Source organism: Schistocerca cancellata, chromosome 10 (assembly GCF_023864275.1).
Source record: "Schistocerca cancellata isolate TAMUIC-IGC-003103 chromosome 10, iqSchCanc2.1, whole genome shotgun sequence".
Classification (NCBI taxonomy): Eukaryota; Metazoa; Arthropoda; class Insecta; order Orthoptera; family Acrididae; genus Schistocerca; species Schistocerca cancellata.
The window spans coordinates 85,226,876-85,247,595 of NC_064635.1; the positions used below are offsets into that span (position 1 = coordinate 85,226,876).

Consider the following 20,720-nt stretch of genomic DNA (forward strand, 5'->3'; position numbering starts at 1 on the left):
TCTCTCCAGAAGTAAAGACCCAAGTTGAAAGGAACATGGATGTTAAGAAACTAATGGGTAGTTAAATAATGACACTACTACTACTACTACTACTACTACTACTACTACTACTACTACTACTGGGTGCACACTACACAAATCAGACTTAAAATTTCTTAAAACATTACTGAATAAATATTTGATACGCTGTAAATCTGGAGCATACATTTTCCTAAAATTCTAATAACTTATGCAACAATTTTGGTTGTTTACTCCATGCATTAGGAACTTTTACAGCTTTTATACGATCAGATTTTAGTGGGTTTTTATTTGATTAGGATTCAGTACAAAACCAATAAAGTTCTCTGAAGAGCTTACCTCAATTTTGTACCAAACTAGATTTTTTATAAACAATAATTCATAACTTTATGTAGTAGCTAGCAAACCCCCAGTTTCAACATTAGGTATTTCTCCACATTACAGCAAAATCAAACAATTTTTCAGAATGCTACAGTTGGAGTCATCATCATCATCATCATCATCTGCATGAGTAGGAAAAACAAACCTATAATTGTCAAATACAGCATTAGTAGTGTGCAGCTTGACACAGTCACGTCGATTAAATATCCAGGCATAACAATGCAAAGCAATATGAAATGAAATGAGGATGTAAGGACTGTAGTAGGAAGCCGAATGTTCGAGTTCAGTTTATTGGGAGAATTGGGAAAGTGTGGTTCATCTGTAAAGAAGACTGCCTCTAGGACATAGTGCTGCCCATTGTTGAGTACCATCCAAGTGTATTAAAGGAAGATATTGAAGCAATTCAGAGGCAGGCTGCTAGATTCGTTACCAGCAGGTTCGACTAACATGCAAATACTATGGAGTTGCTTTGGGAAGTCTGATAGGAATCGCTGGAGGGAAGACTATGTTCTTTTCGAGCAGCACTACTGAGAAAGTTTAGAGGACCATTCTTTGAGGCTGACTGCAGAAAGATTCTACATCCACTAATTTACATTTTGCATAAGGACCAGAAAATAAGATTAGAGAGATTAGGGCTCATCCAGAGGCATAGACATTTCTCCCTCTCTATTTGTGAGGGGAACAGGAGAAAGTGACTAGTATGGTCTTGTGGACTATGTATGTAGATGTAAGACCACCACCACCACCACCACCACCACCACCACCACCACCACATACACATACAATTTCCCAACCTCTCCCAGTCTGTTGGAAACATAAGCCTCTCTATTGTCTTCTGTCATTCCACCATCTCCAGCTTGATCCAGCAGACACTATAGCGTAGGTAACATTGTTTTATATTTTTTTGGTCAAATCTTAAGATTTATTTAAAACACTACTCCCTACAAATTACACAATGGATTTTCATCTGAATTTTCATTGGCAAACAAAGAGTGAGAACTGGGCAATTAAGAAATATCTAACTAGTGATCTGAAGGAAAATTAAATGTTTCACTAACAGCTGCTGCTAGCTATGTAAATGAAGTGTAAAAAAATTCACCTCCTCAAGCCCTAGACATTTTGAGCATAAAAAGTTGCACTGGTGCGAAAAAGGATTGCTTTGAACTAAGTAATAACTCTAGGACATTTCAAGGACAGAAACACTAGGAAATATGAGTAGTCAAAACATTCATGTCTCCAGGATCTAGCTATTGTGCACATAAAAAGTTGCACTGGTGTGATATTTATCTGCCATAATGACTTCCTTCAAATCAAGTACTAAATTCAAGACATTACGAGAACAGTAGACACTTAAAAGCAAGTGAGCACGCATTCTTAACACAAGAAATGAAACAGATTAGAGTAACATTTGAAGTGCCCTTTGAATGCTGTTCGAAATGATGTGCAACAAATGAGATACAACAGAGTGAAAAGTTTGATGTTTAACTTTGAATATTATAATTTTAAAGATCTATCTGATGGATAATGTAGACAGTGCAGTCAGCTATTGTGCGATTGGCACATTTCTATCATCTGTGCACAAAGGTCTAAGAAAAATATGAAAAACTTTTTTATCTAAAAAATTTTCAATAAATAATCCTACAAATACCAGGAAAGGGAATTTGCATTCTCAATCAACACCTCATTTGCTGCATGCGATTTCTAGCACCATCAAAGGCATGTCAAATGATTCTAATATATTTTTCCTTTCAGACAAATCATTGAACAAAGCATCTGACTTTATTCAATTTTTTAAATTATGGTAATTTTCTGATGTGCTCAGTAGCTTCTACTGGGAGGGAAACATGTTAAGTGGAAAACAAACACATTCTGCCTGCTTCATCACAAATGGATCAGTTACAATCAGTATGTTAGCAGGACAACTAACTGTAAGAATGGCAAATTCCAGACAGACTAACTGAAAAAAAAAAAAAAAAACTACGTAAATGGAATTGACTTGTGAATTATGTGGCTCACGAACCTTCATTCAATAATTACTTTGGTAAACCTCAGCAGTGTCGAACCCTTCCCAGGAAGGATTTGCAAACTATGGTTAATTCTATCGACTGAAAAAGTTTCCAATGACAGTAAGGTGTGTGTGTGTGTGTGTGTGTGTGTGTGTGTGTGTGTGTGTGTGTATATATTTTTTTTTGAGAGGCCAATGTCAAAACACCTAGTCTCGTGAACAGGGGCCGACAAGAGGTTTGTGAACTTACACTATGTGATCAAAAGTATCCGGACACCTGGCTGAAAACAATTTACAAGTTTGTGGCACTCTCCATCAGTAATGCTGGAATTTAACATGGCGTTGCCCCACCCCTAGCCTTTGTGACTCTCACAGCCACATGCTCAATGAGGTGCTGGAAGGTTTCTTGGGGAATGGCATACCATTCTTCATGGAGTGCTGCACTAAGAGATATCTATGTCGGTCAGTGAGACCTGGCACGAAGTCAGCATTCTAAAACATCCCAAAGGTTTTCTATGGGATTCAGGTCAGGACACTGTGCAGGAAAGTCCATTACAGGGATGTGATCGTTGTGTAATCACTCCGTCACAGGCTGTGCATTACGGACAGGTGCTCGATCGTGTTGAAAGATGCAATTGCCATCCCCGAATTGCTCTTCAACAATGGGAAGCGAGAAGATGCTTACAACATCAATGTAGGCCTGTGCTATGATAGTGGCATGCGAAACAACAAGGGGTCAAGCCCCCTCCATGAAAAACACTACCACACCGTAACACCACAGCCTCAGAATTTTACTGCTGCTGGCACTACACACACTGGCAGATGACGTTCACCAGGAATTCGCAATACCAACATCCTACCATCTGGTAGCCACATTGTGTACCATGATTCGTCACTCCATACAACGTTTTTCCACTGTTCAAGCGTCCTTTCAACAAGTGAGGAGTCGTTTGGCATTTACTGGCACGATGTGTGGCTTATGAGCAGCTGCTCGACCATGAAATCCAAGTTTTCTCACCTTCAGCCTAGCTGTCATAGCACTGGCAGCGGATCGTGATGCAGTTTGGAATTCCTGTGTGATGGTCTGGATACATGTCTGCCTATTACACATTATGACCCTTTTCAAATGTCGGTGGTCTCTGTCAATCAACAGATGAGGTCCGCCTATACCCTTTTGTGCTGTACGTGTCCCTTCCCATTTCCACTTCACTTTCACTTCGGAAACAATGGACCTAGGTATGTTTAGGAGTGTGGGAATCTCGCGTACAGACGTATGACAAGTGACACCCAATCAACTGAGCACATTCGAAGTCAGTGAGTTCTGTAGAGTGCCCTACTTGGCAGTAGGTGGCAGCACAATGCACCTACAATGAAAAACATGTGTTTTTGGGTGTGTGTGGATACTTTTGATCACACAGTGTACACCACTTATTGCCTGAACTGCCCGTTTCAGAGCCAAAAATATCCTTTTAGAACAGGAAGAGTTACCCCAAACTATAACAACGTACGACACAAGACAATGAAAATAAGCAACGTATCTTTCAAAATGGCCACAACAGCCGAAGAAATTAGAGCTAACACCTGGGCTTACCTACAGACATTCTTCCCACACATTTTTCACAACTGGAAGAGGAGAGGGGAGAAAATGAAAGTAATAACCCACACAACAGACCATACAGTGGATGCTCCCACAGTACAGATGCAAAAGCATACACTATTCTGACCCAATGTATCCAGACACCACTTCATAACACAGATTTGACCACTAGAAGTGACGACAGGCAGGTGCACCAGTATACAAGGAGGCAGGAGTACTGTGTCATCGGTAGAGAAGCAGTCACAGTAGAATGTGTCGATCGAAAGTTTATTAGTAATTGAGTGTCACAACAGTGATAAGTCAAACAGGGACATTTCAACCCTTTTCAATTGCCCAAGTTAACTGTTGGTGATGCAACTGCAGCAGAAGTGCAAATGAAGAACCATAGCTACACCAAGATCAGCTAGATCAAGTACTGACTGACAGCAACCTCCAAGCTAAAACAAACAAATAATCAGCACTTGAAATCAGCAGGAAGAATCACTATTTCTGAAATGCTACCCAAAAGTACAGCTACAACATAACATTGTAGAGTGTTAGAAAGAATGGGGTCAGTGGTGGAGCAGCTCCTCATAAACCACAAATTTCTTTTTTAATGCTAAGCTTTGCTTGAGGTGGTGTGAAAAGCAATAACACTGAACAGTGGATGACTGGAAATGAGCAATTTGGAGTGATAAATCATGCTATACCCTGTGGCAATCTGACAAGTGTTTCGGTTTCACGAATGCCTGGAGAACGTCAACTGCCACCGTGTGAAGTAGTAACGGTGAAGTGAGGAGGCGGTGGATTACAGTACAGGAATGTTTCTCACAGTTGTGGTGCAGTCCACTGACTGCTTCAGGAAATGATATTAACACATTCTGCAGAATAGTGTACTGCATACAGATGAGAAACAGTTCAAAGTTAATGATTATTTCAGCATGACAATGTACCCTGTAACAAAGCAGTCATTACGATACAATGGTTTGTGCACAATAACACTTCTGAAGTGGGTCGGCCACCCAGAGTCCCAAACAGACCCCGACGAAATACCTGTGGGACGAATCAGAAAACATCGACTTCACTCCCGATCCCAGCGTCCCATATCTTTACCTCCTCTGTTTTCAGTTCGTGGAGGAGGAATGGGTTCCCAATCCTCTACATCTCATTGAAAATGTCCCTAGCAGATTTCAATCTGTTAATGATGAAGAGTATACACACCCCATTTTAATGTTCACTAACAGGTGTCTGGATACTTTTGATCAGAGTGTACATCTCACATGATGACCAAAACACTAAAAATCAGATAAATCTGTGCATGTAAAGAAAAGTATTGATTTTTTTTGTGTACTGTCCACGAACGGAATAGGAAGAAGCGAAAATGCCAACAGCGCAGAATGTATCCCTACCACCTACAATACAATGGCACAAAGCGTACAGACGGAGAGTAAATCAATATGACAAAGTGACACTTGGTGCTAAGAACACATTTCCAAACAGGAGAAAACTGAAAAACTCACTTGAAAGCGACGACTGGACGCGTCCCGCCGGCACGCGGTGGCTCGATATCCACGAGGTGGTCCAACAGCGTCTCGGACCAGTGGCTCTGGAAGATGCTACCGGCCAGCAGCATGGGGCACTCATCCACCATCAGCCTCAGGTGGGCATCCAGTGGGAACAGCTTGTAGGCTGCAGAGGAAAAGAGAAACAAGAGAACTGAATAAATTCAGTTTGGTGGGAGTAACGTATACTTTTAAATACAAGAGTCTTCTCTCAGAATACTCTATACGTATATCTTTGCATGAACAGGTTACTACTAGCTGAACCAAACAGAACAGGAAAGTAGAAAAGGAAATTACTTTCACACAGAATCCTTCATCAGTGAATTAAAATCTCACACTCACACTCACTCACACACACACACCAAATTGTGAGAAACATTCCTGTTTAAGACAATTATAACTTGGATCAAAGTAAAGCCTGTCCTCTGTGGTGACCGACGAATTAAACATGGAGGTCACTGCTTGTAATAACTGTCATCAGGGGAAACCAAATCTATATCTGAGTTCCCATGGATGGGTTATAAGCCTTTTGCTGTTCTCAGTCTACAGGATGTTTATAAGTAAGCTTTCACCACCTGATAAGCCCTGATGATTAACGAGTGCTTGTAGGACAATGAAACTTAACGGAAACATTTGAGGGCTTGCTGGCAAAAACTCCACTAGTCAAAAAATCACAATGTTGAGGGGAGGTGGGGCATGCACATTCTCATCCCGTGCATAGCTAAATTATTTTACTTTTGTCTAAATATTCTTTAGGCATCATGAATATTATCAGAACTAATTGAGTGACACCAAATTATATTCCCTAGGTGTAGAGAAGGAAAATGGATTGGACTATTGGGGTTTTTGCAGAATTCCATAGAATGCATAATATAATGCATAATATTTTCCATGCAGATGTTGTCATACTGAATTAGTATCCTACAACTTGCCTTAAGTAAAAAATTATTTATTAAAGATAAAGGACAAAATATGTGGTACATGGCATACAACATCTCAAAACATTAATCTTAACCTCCATCACTATTGTTGTTATTGCCTGTTTCATAGTCACATCTGGTTGCAGGTGAAGCCACTGATGCAGCTCTGCCCAACAGTCTTGAGTACTTCTCTTTGGCTGCACGACTTGAAATATTTTGCAAGTTTAATACCTCTTCAGCCTTCACAAGTTTCATTCCAGAAGGAGATATGAAAGCTCCTGATTAGTTTGTTGTGTCGGGAGCCTTGAACTTCGGAGCTGTGATGTGACAGCGCCATGTACCGTGGTACACGTCTCGCAAATATACAGCTTTGTTTTTTAAGTGAAAAACTGCATAGGTCAGCACTTTAAAGCCTGAATGCTGGCTTTGGCATTTTTAAAAACTGGCAGTTGCTTTTTTTTTAACTGCTAGCAGCCCCTCATTTGTAAGGACATGAAGACAAAAAATTAAGAATAAACCATAAAAAGTAACATCTTAATTTCCACACGAGAGGATAACATTTTTATCTGCATACAGTGTTTATGTGACGACCATCTACATCCATGACATTATGGAACCACACTAGAGGTTGCTCTTCTGCTACCCAAAGTATTTCAACTTGAGCATGGAATGTTCAGCTGTCTAACAGCTTGTGCACTGCTTGAAGATCACACACTGCGTCCAGCATTCTCAGCCATGGCAGCAGTAACTTCAACAATTTGGGGCATAATTGGCCACTGGCTTCTCCTAGGAGAATTCCCAAATCACCAGTTAATTTGAATTTCCAAATTGTGTTCAACACCTGTGCAGAAAGAAGATCTCTCCGTATCCCTTTACTGTGTCAATACCTGCGAAGGACAGCAGTGTTGACTATCTGCAACTGTAATGCACACTGAGTCTTGTTTTTCAAACCTACACTGCCATACCAGCACCTAACAGCAAGTCATGACATTAACACTACTAATAATACAATTCTGTCGTGCACAGTATCAACATCACTCCTAAAAAACTGGGTACCCATGCGGTAAATACACCGATGGGCAAAAAAATTGCAACATCAAAAAGTAATTTATGCAGAATAATGACATTTCAGGAACACATTTGTCTAGGTAACATATTTAAGTGTTTAACATTGCAACATCACAGGTTAATGTAGGTGCAAGACAAGCCATTGTATATGTGAAACGCTGGTACATTAATAACTCTGTAACTGCCAAAATGTTGAATGCAAACATAGAAACAGGAATGCATTGTGCTGTACTGGTGTCAGATGTGAGTTTGTGGGGGAGAGAGTTCCATGCCCGTTGCACTTGGTCAGATATAATTAATGTTGTTTGTGGATGATGCAGTAGTTGTCTGATGTTCCATTTGTGTTCAATTGGAGACAAATCTGGGGATCAAGCAGGCTAAGGCAACATGTATGTGGGTGGGCATTATCCTGTTGGAAAGCACCACACGGAATGGCAGCACAACAGGTCACATCACCAGATTGACATACAAATTTGCTCTCGGCATGCATTGGATAACCACAAAAGTGCTCCTGTTATCATACAAAATTATACCCCAAGACCACACTTCCAAGTGTTGATCCAGTGTTGGTTGCAAGTCCTCATGCTCCTAACCAGCACATGGCCATCACTGCCTACGAGACTTTCATCACGAAACAACAGACTTCCCTTCACCCTGCCCTCCAATGAGCTCTCACTTGACACTGCTGAAGTCACAAACGGCGGTGGATTGGGGTCAGTGCAATGCACTCTACAGGCATCTAGCTCAGAGCTGTCGAAGTAACCAATTCTTAAGAATTTATTGGGTCACTGTGGTGCCAACTGCTGCTCAAATTGTTGCTGCAGATGCAGTACGATGCGCCACAGCTATAAACTGTACATGATGGGCTTCCCTTTTGGTAGTGCCATGTGGCCATCTGGAACCCAGTCTCGTGACGGCACATGGTGCGGTGCTTAAATCTGGACAAATGAAACTTTAAAAGCAAATCTATTAAGACACTATACAAATGAAAATATTTTTACACATAAGTAGTGGTATCTTTCAAGATTAATATTAATGTAACCCCCTTCAGCTGCAATGAGTGCCTCCAATCTTGTTCTGAACTGATCACACACACTCTTTAAAACAGCACTGTCCATATTCACGGATGCTGCTTCAATAGGAGTGTGCAGAGATGCGAGATTGGGTGTATCATCTTGTTGGTAGCTCTTGACTGCACTCCAAACATAGTAGTCAAGGGGGTTCAAATCTGGGCTATTCGGGGGCCAAAACTAGTTTGGCCAGAACGTGAAAACATTATCCGATAGCCAGCTTTGGACTAAATGGCTCGTACAAGGTCCTCCACCGCCATCCGACGCATTATTCACTCGATGTTCGACATTAATGCCAATTCCCTCAGCAACTGACCCAGGTCCTCCAAAATCAGTGCCTGAGCCTTTTTGACAACTGCCGCAGTTCGTATTGAGAGTTTCCTCGAATGAGGCTTCCTTGCCAGGTTAGCGGAACCTCCTCAACACTTCTACGAAGCATTATACTTTGCCACAATATCGTAAACAGTTTTATCAGTGATACCTAAAGAATCTAACTATTTCAGTGGGTGAACACCCAGCATGAAGACTTTCGATAATCGCAGCTCTTTGGTTGTACTACGCACTTGTCCATAACATCTCTGCCATTTTGAGGTTCTGTTCACTAGAAGCCTAAGGCTTTCAAGAATGCCAATCGTGATATCCGGCAGACCTACGATGTGGTGGGAAATTTAAATTGAAATCTATCCAGATTTAGGTGGCGCACCCTTCACATTCTCGTGACCACTGCTGGCAGCAATCACGTGCAGTGGCTACATTCCTGCCAAGTCTCTCTGCAACATCACAGAAGGAACATCCAGCTTCTCACAGCTCTAGTACATGACCTTGCTCAAACTCTGTGAGATGCTGACAATGACAATGCTGTTCTTGACTAACATCAACTCACCACATCACCTCTCAGAGGTAACTAATGCTCACGACCATTACAGCATGTACGTAAAGCAAACCTGATCTGCTTTCTTGTAGTGGTGCTATCAAGGCCACTCTTGTGTGACTGGTGCGAAATTTTAAGACATTACCTTCCAAGCGTAAAAACATGTCTACCAACTTTTGTTTATGTCGCACAACTACTCCTTGGTGTTGTGATTTTCCAAAAGGAGGAAATGGAATGGACGACACAAACATTTTACACCTTTAGATGATATTTGAAATAATGTACAGCAAACGATGTACCGATACAACGTAAAGTTCAATGTTTACATGGAAACTTAAAATTTAAAGGACAACAAGAGGAAATTTGTCTGGTGGTTTATGTAGACCATGTAGTCTGCTGTACTGTGGCCTTGACATTTCTATCATTATGTCAAAGTTGTAAAAAAAAAATTCAAACATATTTTCAATAGAGAATCCTTCAGATGCCAGTAAAGACAGCACATTCTCAGTTGGTACCTCATTTGCTGTAAATGACTGAGCATCATTCAAGAGCACGTCAAATGTTCCATATATTTTATTTCTTACTTTAAGACAAATCATTTCACACAACATTTGACTTTTTTCTGAACTATTTATTTTAGAGTTTTGTTCAAAAAGCTGCTCTTGAAAGGTCCTGAATACAGTAGTCGGTTTGAAGGTAGTAGTTTTGACAGTTAAATATCACACCAATCAAATTCTCCATGCATGAAACAGGCCTTTAAGAGATTGAATCTGACACTTCATTTTCCTTTCTAGTATCTTGTTTTCTCAAAATGTCCTAAGTTTAGTACTTTATTTGAAGTAAGGCTTTTTGACTTTTATCACACCAACATAACTTTTAATGTGAAAAATGGCTTGGCCTTGATGCTGTTTATGAAATATTTCAGTTTTCTCTCAAATCATTAATTACCATTTTCTTAATTGCCCTGATTTATTTCAAGCAATTACAAGTTGTTTTGCAAAACTCTTACTGTTCAATCTCACACCCATATGTCTGTTTCCCACCCTACATTTAACTATGAAAATTCAAACAAAAACCTGTTCTATAATTTATAGGGCGTCACTTTTTTTGTCACTCTCAAATATGTCCAAAATAGAGTAGTGTGGCTTATGTATCACTCCTGAAGATTGATATGTATTCCTATGTATTTCATACTGACACATGAATGAATGACAGAATGACAAATTATTACAGAGGAGCCCACAAATATTGTGCAGATTTATTGTTTTATTTGCATGTGGAGTTTCAGACTATGGGATGATGCACGCCTTTGAAAGGGGATGATGATCGCAGTGACTTTGTGAGAAGAAATAGCCGTGAGGGCACGATACAGAAACCCCGTAAATCATCTGCCTACATTGGAGAAAAGTGTCATCCCCAGAATGAATATGAGACACGACAAGGGGTGCATTGATATTAAACAATGGAAATCATTTTGCATTCCGAATACTTCATGCCATGTGAATGAAAATTGTTCATAGAGTTTCCTTGTTGAATATTATGACTGAAGTCTTGTTAACTGGTGGACACTAAATGTTTTCTAAGAATATATGGAGTATATACACAAAGTGTCAATTATTGAAGGAAACTAGGAATAATTATACAGATTTCCTTCCAGCATAAATTGTGCTATAGAGGAAAGTAAGAATGCTGCATCCAAGGTAATGGTACCTAAGAAGAAAAGCAGAATAATACTAATTTCCACTTATTTACCTAAGTCACACTCAAAACTTGAAACACTACTTGAAACACTACAGTAATAGATAACGTTGGTACCAGACTCAAAGAGAACAAATTCTTCAAGTTGCTGACAATTCTCTTCTGTCAAACAATAATCAGAAAAGTATTACATTTTAGATTCTTACAACTGTCTTACAACTATGTTCAAGATCTTGCAAAAAATTCAGAGTTCTGCCATATTCACAACAACCTGCACAGTCGCTGACACTTTAAAGTTATTTACACTGCTTGTTCTCACTATTCGTGCCGTGGTACAACACTTGAGAGAAACACCGTGTATTCACAAAGTTGTACTTCTGATGTACTCCCAATCCTCAATTTGTCCCTGATAGAACAACCGTGGGACCAGTCCAGATGTCAATTCCATCCCAGACCAAGCCCAAAATATCGAGGTCTAGTTACAACAGTTGTAGGCCAGATTGCCTGAAGACAGGGTAAAGGCTTTATGACAGTCTTCCAACAGAATGAGTGCATTCAGATAGATGGGTTACAAGACCATACAGTTAAGTGGATTCTTTGTAAATTTGATACTTGTGATCACTGAAATAACACTGCATACTCTCTTAACTCATGAAATTTCATTTCATTTTCTCCTTCCTTTCTGTCTTTAAGGCGGCATCTAAAATGTGATGTAATGCTAAAAATTGAGTGGACAAATAAAGTGTGAAAGTAGAAATACTAGAAATAATATGTATGGGGAAAACATACAAAAAGGGGGAAACAGGTTAATAGGCCACCTGCATACAGCAGTGAATCTGACACAAAGGGGTAGCAGAAGGGGAAAAATGACGGGAGTAGACAAAGATTAAAATATTTAAAACATTACAGAAAATATTAGGTGTAACAGTTGCAAAGACATGAAAAGATTACCAAAGAAATGGGGGGGAGGGGTGGAATGTGCAGTGTCAAACCAGTCTGAAGACTGATGTGTTCAAAACTAAAATTAAAGGAAATAACAAAAAAATTTGCACACAGCAGTATTCCCCATAAAAGACACACTGTGAGGTTTAGGAGCTTTGTCAATAGAAACAACAGAGCAGTCAGCCTATTTTCGAGGCATATGAGCTAAAGTTCATTCTATTTTTGTGCAGATACCAAATTATATTTATGCAAGTGAACACAAGAATAAAACAAAACAAAAAAACAAGCAGCTGGGTTCAGCTGTTCTCATATTGGACACGAAAGCTAACGTGGATGTGATAGACATTTTGTCATCACAATGTGGGGTTTCCTGTTATGAAGCATTTGTATGTGTGGAAAAACGCACAAAGTCCTACTGGATTTCCATAATGCGCTAACTAGGGTCATATACACCTGTATCAGAACTGTACAATACAAAGACAAAGAGGAGTTAAAAACGACTACACATTAATGCCAAACAACAAGAGAAGACAATTAAAAACAGGGACATGGAGAAAGGTCTATAAAATACACCACAGAGAAACAGAGGTCCTGGACTAAAAATTAAATGGCCTTCACCATATTGCCACAATGGATAAAAGTCAAACGCAGTCAACAGCCCATGTGTCGTTCACTAAAACTGCCGATAGCTCAGACAGCAAACACAAACTAGGTTTTCTTCTTATTCTTCTTCTTCTTCTTCTTCTCCTCCTCCTCCTCCTCCTCCTCCTCCTCCTCCTCCTCCAGTCCAGATACTGGTTTAATGCAGCTGTCCATGCTACTCTGTCCTGTGCAAGCCATTTCATCTCTGAGTAACTATTGCAACTTACATTCTTCTTAATTTGCTTAGTGTACTCCTCTCTATCTCTTATGATTTTTACCCTCCGCACTTCCCTCCAATACTAAATTGGTAATCCCTTGATGCCCCAGAACATATCCTACCAACTGATCCATTCTTCTAGACAACTTGTGACACAAATAGCTCTTCTGCCCAATTCTGTTCAGTCTCCTCATTGGTTATGTGATCTACCCATCTAATCTTCAGCATTCTTCTGTCATGCCACATTTCATTTCAGTAGCTTCTATTCTCTTCTGGTCTTAACTATTTATCGTCGATGTTTCACTTCCTTACATTGCTACACTCCTTAAAAATACTTTCAAAAAGACACGACAAGAATGTAAGGGGTTAAAAAAGGGCATTCCTTCAAGAAATGGTGGACCGTCAAAGGTTGAGCGTAGTGAGTACAAAGTGGATGGGGCGGCACACTAAATCCACACTGTACAGTGGTTAGTAAATTGTGAGATTTGATTATGATGATGAAGACGACTTGGTGGCACTCTACATCATGGCTATCACCACCAGACAAAAAGTCAGCTTGCAGATCTCATGGGTGAGGACAAAGGCTGTACCCACATGCAGTTGATAATGTATTAAAGTCTGCTGCCCTTCCCCCAGCAATTTAGGTATGAGGCCTGACAGTTCACAAAATTTCACCACCTGTGTAGGACTGGTATTGGCATCTGCGAGGAAGGCGGGCAGATCTCCAGTGAGACTGAGGGCTACTCTGATATCAGTATATAGGACACACATAGCCACAATATGTGGAACTAAAAGCACTGAGCCACAAACTTCACGGAGAGATGGATCCTACCACCGGAAGAGGAAGCCACGTGTTAAAGGGCTATGCCCGATGCGCAGTCTGGTAAGGAAAACCTCCTTCCAGTGGCGAGGCTCACATGAAGTCTGCCAAGCCTTTGTGGTTGTTTTGAACAACTGCAGTTTGTCTGTCACCTCCAACCATTCAGTCTCCCAATGATGCATGATGCATCTTAGAAAATGAGATGATGGCGTGCAACAGGATGAGATGTTGATGGACAGCACTATCCCAACATGCTTCCTTGGCGACTGTCGGCCATGTTGTTGCCCTGTATCCCAACGTGGCCAGATAACCACCTCCCCACGGTGTTGGAGCCGCTGTAAGGAGTCATGGCTAGTTAAATCAGTGGGTCTACTGGATACATTTGGTGAAGTGCTTGCAGTGCACTAGGAGTGTCTGAGCAGACAAGAAATCTTGTACGGTGATGTCTGTGAGCCCTCTCCAGTGCCATCAGAATGCCATATAACTCCGCATCATAATTTGAAATTGTTCTGGAAGGTGCACTAAAAACCCTATCAGGGAAAACAGCAGAACAATAGAGAGAATTCTCCTGCTGGGATCCATCTGAATAAATAAAAATAAAACTGTGGTATGTACTTAAAATAGATGAAAACAAAGTTGTGAAAACAAAAACTGGAGTACACGTTTTCTTGTACTATGTCAAGCTTAAAATCACTTTGGGCATCTGAAAACGCCAAGGTGGCAACGTGTTACATCCCTGACTGTGTATTTTGATGCCCAAGAGATCCAGATCCTTGAGACAGTCTGTAGCATTATACCAAATGGCTGGGTCGCAAGGGGCCAATTCTTGAACAGCCATTCAAAGGTGGGTTGGACCACTGAACTAAATGTCAATGACTGAGACGACACTGATATTTTCAGCGCCTATCGAGCCAAAAGGATCCGTTGCCGAATCCAGAGTGGTGGCTCACCAGCCTGTGCACACGCACACTGAATTGGGTCTATATCCGAATTCTCTCTTGCTGGACATCATCTAACATCCTGAGGTAGGAAGGACGGGCTTATCCGTAGATCACACTGCCGTAATCTAAATGTGATCGAACAAATGCCCTATAAAACTGCAGGAGGCGGGACCTGCCAGCTCCTCATGTTTTCCCGTAAGATACTTCAAAATATTCAATGACTGGAATCCCCTTGTTCATAGGTCTTTCAGGTGTGGGAGCCAAGTTAATTTCAGGTCAAATATTGAACCCAAAACATGCCCAGTGTCTTGAAAACTTAAAACAGTGTCCCCCATTGTGAGCACTGGTTGGTTAAAACCGTGATGAGCACAGTTAAAATTGACAAATGTAGTCTTCTTGGTTGAGAACTGAAAACCAGTTGTCTGAGCCCATGTTTTCAGCCTCCTAATGCAAATGAAATGAGCATTTGGCGTCATTGGCCAGGAGGACCCTTACGGGGCAGGTCCGGCCACCTCGGTGCAGGTCTTATTATGTTCGATGCCACATTGGGTGACCTGCTCCCCGGATGGGGATGAAATGATGAAGACAACACAACACACTGTCCCTGAGCAGAGAAAATCCCCAAACAATCTGGGAATCGAACCTGGGTCCCCTCGGACGGCAGTCCGTCACGCTGACCATTCAGCTATTGGGGCAGACTAGCCTTCTAATGATCTGCTGTAGCTACCCTGTTGTCAATGTAAGATTAGAGGACGAGTGAAAGATTGCAAAGTCATCCATTAACAAAGAGCATTTAATAGGACTTTTGACTGCAGAGGAAATGCCATTGATAGCAATGGCAAACAACGTGACACTGAGGACACTGCCCTGGGGAACCCCTTTTCCTGAACATAGCGGTCAGACATGGTATTGCCAATGCGATTACAAAAATGCTGGTCCTCGAGAAAGGACTGGATCACAAGCGGCAGGCGTCCATGTAGTCCCCATTCATGAAGTTGGCGACTGATGATGTACCTCCAAGTTGTGTCACAAGCTTTTTCGAGGTCAAAAACACACAAACCAAATGGCTTTGGCATAAGAAAGGCTCTTGTATTGCTGCCTCTAGGATGAAATTGTCAAGGGTGGAACAGTATCACCCGAAACCGCACTCGGAGTGGCTCAGATGACCCTCTGAATTCGAACAGCCAGACAAGGTGGTGGTTGACCATACATTCAAGAGTCTTACCCATACAACTGGTAGGGGCGACACTCCAGTAAGTGTTAGGGGTGATCCAGTCCTTGCCTGGTTTCCAGAATGGAATTAATATTGCCTCCTTCCAAGTCATGGGGTACTGTCAATCAAACCAGATCTGATTGAAACAAGAGAGGAGCTTTTCTTTCACTTCAGGACACAGATGACGAAGCATGGTGTAATGGATCTCATCAAGTAATGGAGCAGTGTGGCTGCAAACAAAGCCAACTCCAGTTCCCACATGGAGAACAGAAGGTTGTAGACTTCCTCATTATGTGAGAAGAAACTGAGCTTCCTCATCTCTGCAGTTCTACAGAATGCCTGTAAAGTAGGAGCTTGTCTGGATGACGTAGCAACAGTACAGAAGTGTTCAGCTAAAACCTGGTGTGTCTACCAAGACCCCATTACTGGACAAGGCCGTAAGGGGATGCGAACTACCCTTGCCAGAAGGCGCAGTGGAAGTTGACCTATTAATGGAAGTTATGAATTCCCTCCAGGAAGCCCTCTTCCATTCTTTTATCACTTGCTTTGCTGTGTGCTCTCACAGCTCTGAAGGCATAACGTTTGTCCATATTTGGACAGTGAAGTTCTACAGAGCTGTTCGCCTGACTGCCAATCAACAGTCATCATTCCACCAAGGTACAGGCCATTGTCTGAGGTATATGGGCCACCAGCTCCTGTGCGCAACCTTTTTGTTCAAAAATAGCCTGTCAACTGTACTGTCCTCTGTATCATCCATCTGTATGGTCTCCTGTTGGCCACCGTCCTAGTTGGCAGAAGGATCCACACTGGAAAGTGGTTACTAGAATGTAAATCTGGAGCCACTTTCCACTGAACTGAGTCTGCATTAGCTGGGGAACAAAAACAGACCCCTGGAGCGAGTGGTAGCCGAGCCCCACATCACATTGTGTGCACTGAAGTCCCTCACAAGGAGGAATGGGCATGGGAGTGCCTGGAGGAGTTCCACCAGTGCATCTGCATCCAAAGCATCATTAGAGGGCATGTACAAAGAAAACACTGTGATATTAAAGGGTGCGAGAACTGTCACAGCAACTGCTTGGATGGTCGTGGTAAGAGGGACAGGACAGGAGTGGCATTTGTTGTCAACAAAAACAACCACTCTACGTTTAGCTCTGTCTCCAGTAGTATCGTCCTTCCTGTATGCGTGGTAGACCCGTAATGCAGGTGTGTCGGTGACTAAGTTGAGTTTCTTGTGAGCAGATGCATAAAGGTTTCTCCCAGACCAGTAGCTGCAATTCTTCCAAATGTGAGCAATATCCATCCAAATTTCACTGCAAAGCCACTTGTTAGCAATTGTCGTTCTTTTCTTTCTCCCTCGGAGGTGGTGATTTACCGGGCAGGTCAGGGGGAATGTTAGCCGGTTCCTCCAATTGGAAGTCCATATTCTCAAGAGCTTGGTTTCCATCAGAAAGGGGGAGAGCTCACCGATCCAAAGGTCTAACTACTGCTTTCTTGGACTTAGAACCACTTTTCAAAGGACTTTTTCTTTACCGACAGAAGGAGGTGGTTGCCTGGGTTATGGGAATGGCTTAATTTGTTTCTGATTTTGGGTAGTGGTATGTGGCTTAGGTGGTACACCTATTGCTAATGGCTTCTGAACAACATCAGTTTCAAGTGGTCTCCTGAGGCTCTGAAGGGGTTATTCTGTTTAATGTCCTCCTTTATGGTGCAACAATCAACTCTGAAGTTTAATGTGCTACCCTATCAAACTTAAAGAAATAATTTGGACGTTTGGTGCAAAATACACAAATGAACTACTACTCCACGACAACAGAAGGCCTCTTAACTATGTGCACCCAAAAGTAACTCCCTGAACATCACTGGACACTTCCTCTTCATCCACCCTATAGTCTGGATGCACTCCCTAGGAAGCAGTACACGGATGATTGCGAGGTTATTGATGCAGCGAGACTGGCTCTGACATTGACCAGTAGCGTGGTACTGTGCACACATACAGGCCCTGCCAGTAAGGTGGCGTAAGGTGTCACATTGAACGGAGATAATGTTGAAAAATAGGGTTTTGTAGTCAAGAGTTGGGAATAATACACTGTAATGGAATTCTGAATAAAACCGACCTGCTTTCACAGAAAAAAGTGTTGCATTACTTATTGAAAGCCCCTCGTATTTTTAACTAAATTTGCTTGTTCAAGCATGTTGCCAGTGTTTTTTGGCTAAGAGGAAACTGAACATTTTTAAAGGTGTTTTCCAACATGTTGAAAACCTAGAAATCAACTGACATCTTCACAATGTTGTTCATCTTTGATAATTGATAATGCAGCTGATGCAGCTTTTTCACTCAAGTTTATTTTGGAAGAAAAATTGTGCAGTTGGTGTTCCATATGTAGCCAACAACTGCTGTTGGAGAGACCTAGAGTCAAAGACAACACTGACTACCATGTTCCATGTGACAGTTTCTGGGCAATCCCAAAAGTTTCACAAACCACCTCCATGTTAGCTTTCATGTCCCGTATGAAAATGCCTTTATAATAAGGATCACAAAGGAATAACAATTTTACTTACTGAAATCTGCTAGAAGCTTGCCACAGCCCATATCTTTGTAGGGAGGAAGTGTCACAGCAGAAGTACACCTGTGGACGTACGCATATGGCTCCTTAACTCGGTTGAAGTATCCCATTATGTGGCAGCCGTGGGAGTCCGAATGGGTCAGCACATAGTAGATGAACCAGTCCGGCCCACAATGTCCCGCCGTGCGATGCGGCAGGAACAACTTTCCCAGAAGGCAAAGGTTGTGGGCGTACTTCTTCCACACGTGCCCATCAACTTCGAAGAATGAGATGCTTTCCTCTCGGTATATCTCTTTCCCCGGTGGATGCCTTAAGCCACATTTAGCCTAATGAGAATGAAAAAGTATTAGCATCTATTCGACATGAACCAAACTGCTTCACTATATCTAACTACTCAAATTCATACTTCAGTGCTTGGCAGATGGTGCAAGGCACTACTTGGAAACTATACCACTACTATTCGCACCTAGGACAGTGAAAGGGGAAACTGAACATCGAAATCCTCAGTGCGAGCTCTGATTTCTCTTACTTTACCAAAATTTTCTTCTGTATATAAGTGGGAGGCAGCATTTCAAGGATAAAGTTTCCAACTAAAATTTTCTAGATAGGTTTTGCCACAACAAAATGTCCTCATTTTAATGACTGTCATTCTCACCTACTTATCAAGTCTATCTCACTTTCCACTATTTCACAATACAAGCTGCCTTTCTCTAAAATTTTACTTAGTTTCCTACCGTAAAGAAGACACATCAAATTGCAGACGGGCACAATTAAAAGACTCTCATAGCTTTCAGCCATGGCCTTCATCTGTAAAGCAAATGTACATGCGCACACGACTGCCAAATCCAGCATCTAGGGTCTGTCTGCAGCTTGACGTGTCTTCTTTATGGTAAGCAGCAATCTGTCTTTTCCTATATTGTTGATATTCATACCTGAAGTTTTCATTGTCTGATTTACTTTGATTCGTGTCATCCTATAAGATAAGAATCCCCTACTGCACAAAAATACTCTGGAAGAGGTTAGACAAATGTAGTTTACGCACTTTGGTGGACTGTCCATTCTTACAAGGTGTTCTGCAATAAAAATCTGATTTGAATGCCCTACAACATTTCCCATATGACTGTTGAGATTCAAGTTGTTTAGAACCGTAACCTCTAAATATTTAGGTGAATCAAGAACATTCTTAGTACGCTTGTGGAAGACCTCGCATTAGTGTTCACTCAACTGATACCTTTCAAATGTTTAATATGCTTTGTCTAAAACTTTCTGAAATATTTTCTGATCACTTCACTACATGGTAAGTGAGAGCATGAAATACAAACATTTATAAAGACTGCTCAGATACTCCTGCGGGCAATTTATTGGTATGAGATTATTACAAATGAAGCAGTGTCAGCAATAACTATACTTTGACATGATATTGCAAATGTTTGCAGTCATATTGATAAACAAGAAGAAAAATTGCCTCATTGCAGGAGTTTCCCCTTCTGGTACAGTGCTGTAGTTGTAAGGCTTACATTGTACTTAAATGTAATTCATTACCCTGTTTTACAAGGGTGTACAGTAGTAGTAGTAGTAGTAGTAGTAGTAGTAGTAGTAGTAGTAGCAGCAGCAGCAGCAGCAGCAGCATTCAGTCCAGAGACTGCCCCAAAGCAGCTCTCCACGCCTCTCTAGCCTGTGCAAGCCTCTTCATCTCTGCTATTTGCATCTAGCCTAACTTCCTACTGAATTCATTCCTTGGTCTCCAATTTTCACCATGCCTCTCCTCCACACTTCCCTCCATTACCAAACTAGTCCTTCATACCACAGAATCTGTCATATCCACCAATCCCTTCCGTTAGTTGGGTTAGGGAAAATTTAGTTTTTTCCCAATTTGATTCCGGGCCACCTCGTTAGTTGTTTGATCTAGCCATCTAATCTTCAAATAATTCTTTAGTGCCGCATTTCAAAAGCTTCCCTTCTCTTCTTGCATAAGATGTTTAAAGTCCACACTTCATTTCTAGACAAGGCTTTGCTCCAGGCAGACACTTTCAGAGAGAGGAATAAAAAAAGCCCAATACCTAAATTTATGTTCAATATTAGATACACTTTTCTTGCCACTGCCAGTCTGCATTTTATATTGTGTCTACTTTGGCCACTGTCAGCTATTCTGCTGTGCAAAAACTCACTCACTTTTTGTGAGTCATTTCCTAATTAATTCCCTTAGCAACTT

The 20,720-nt window shown here is 41.4% G+C and overlaps 1 protein-coding gene across 2 annotated transcripts in view; it reads right to left on the reverse strand.

Annotated features, from left to right (window-relative positions):
* LOC126106890 (histone acetyltransferase Tip60-like) overlaps positions 1-20,720 on the reverse strand; it is an 81,220-nt gene that overhangs the window by 11,301 nt on the left and 49,199 nt on the right. For both annotated transcript variants that reach the window (XM_049913301.1, XM_049913300.1), the window contains exons 7-8: positions 18,504-18,834; positions 5,501-5,669 (exon numbers count right to left, since the gene is read on the reverse strand). In XM_049913301.1, the coding sequence (XP_049769258.1) occupies positions 5,501-5,669; positions 18,504-18,834 (500 nt within the window). The remainder of the gene's footprint in view (positions 1-5,500; positions 5,670-18,503; positions 18,835-20,720) is intronic.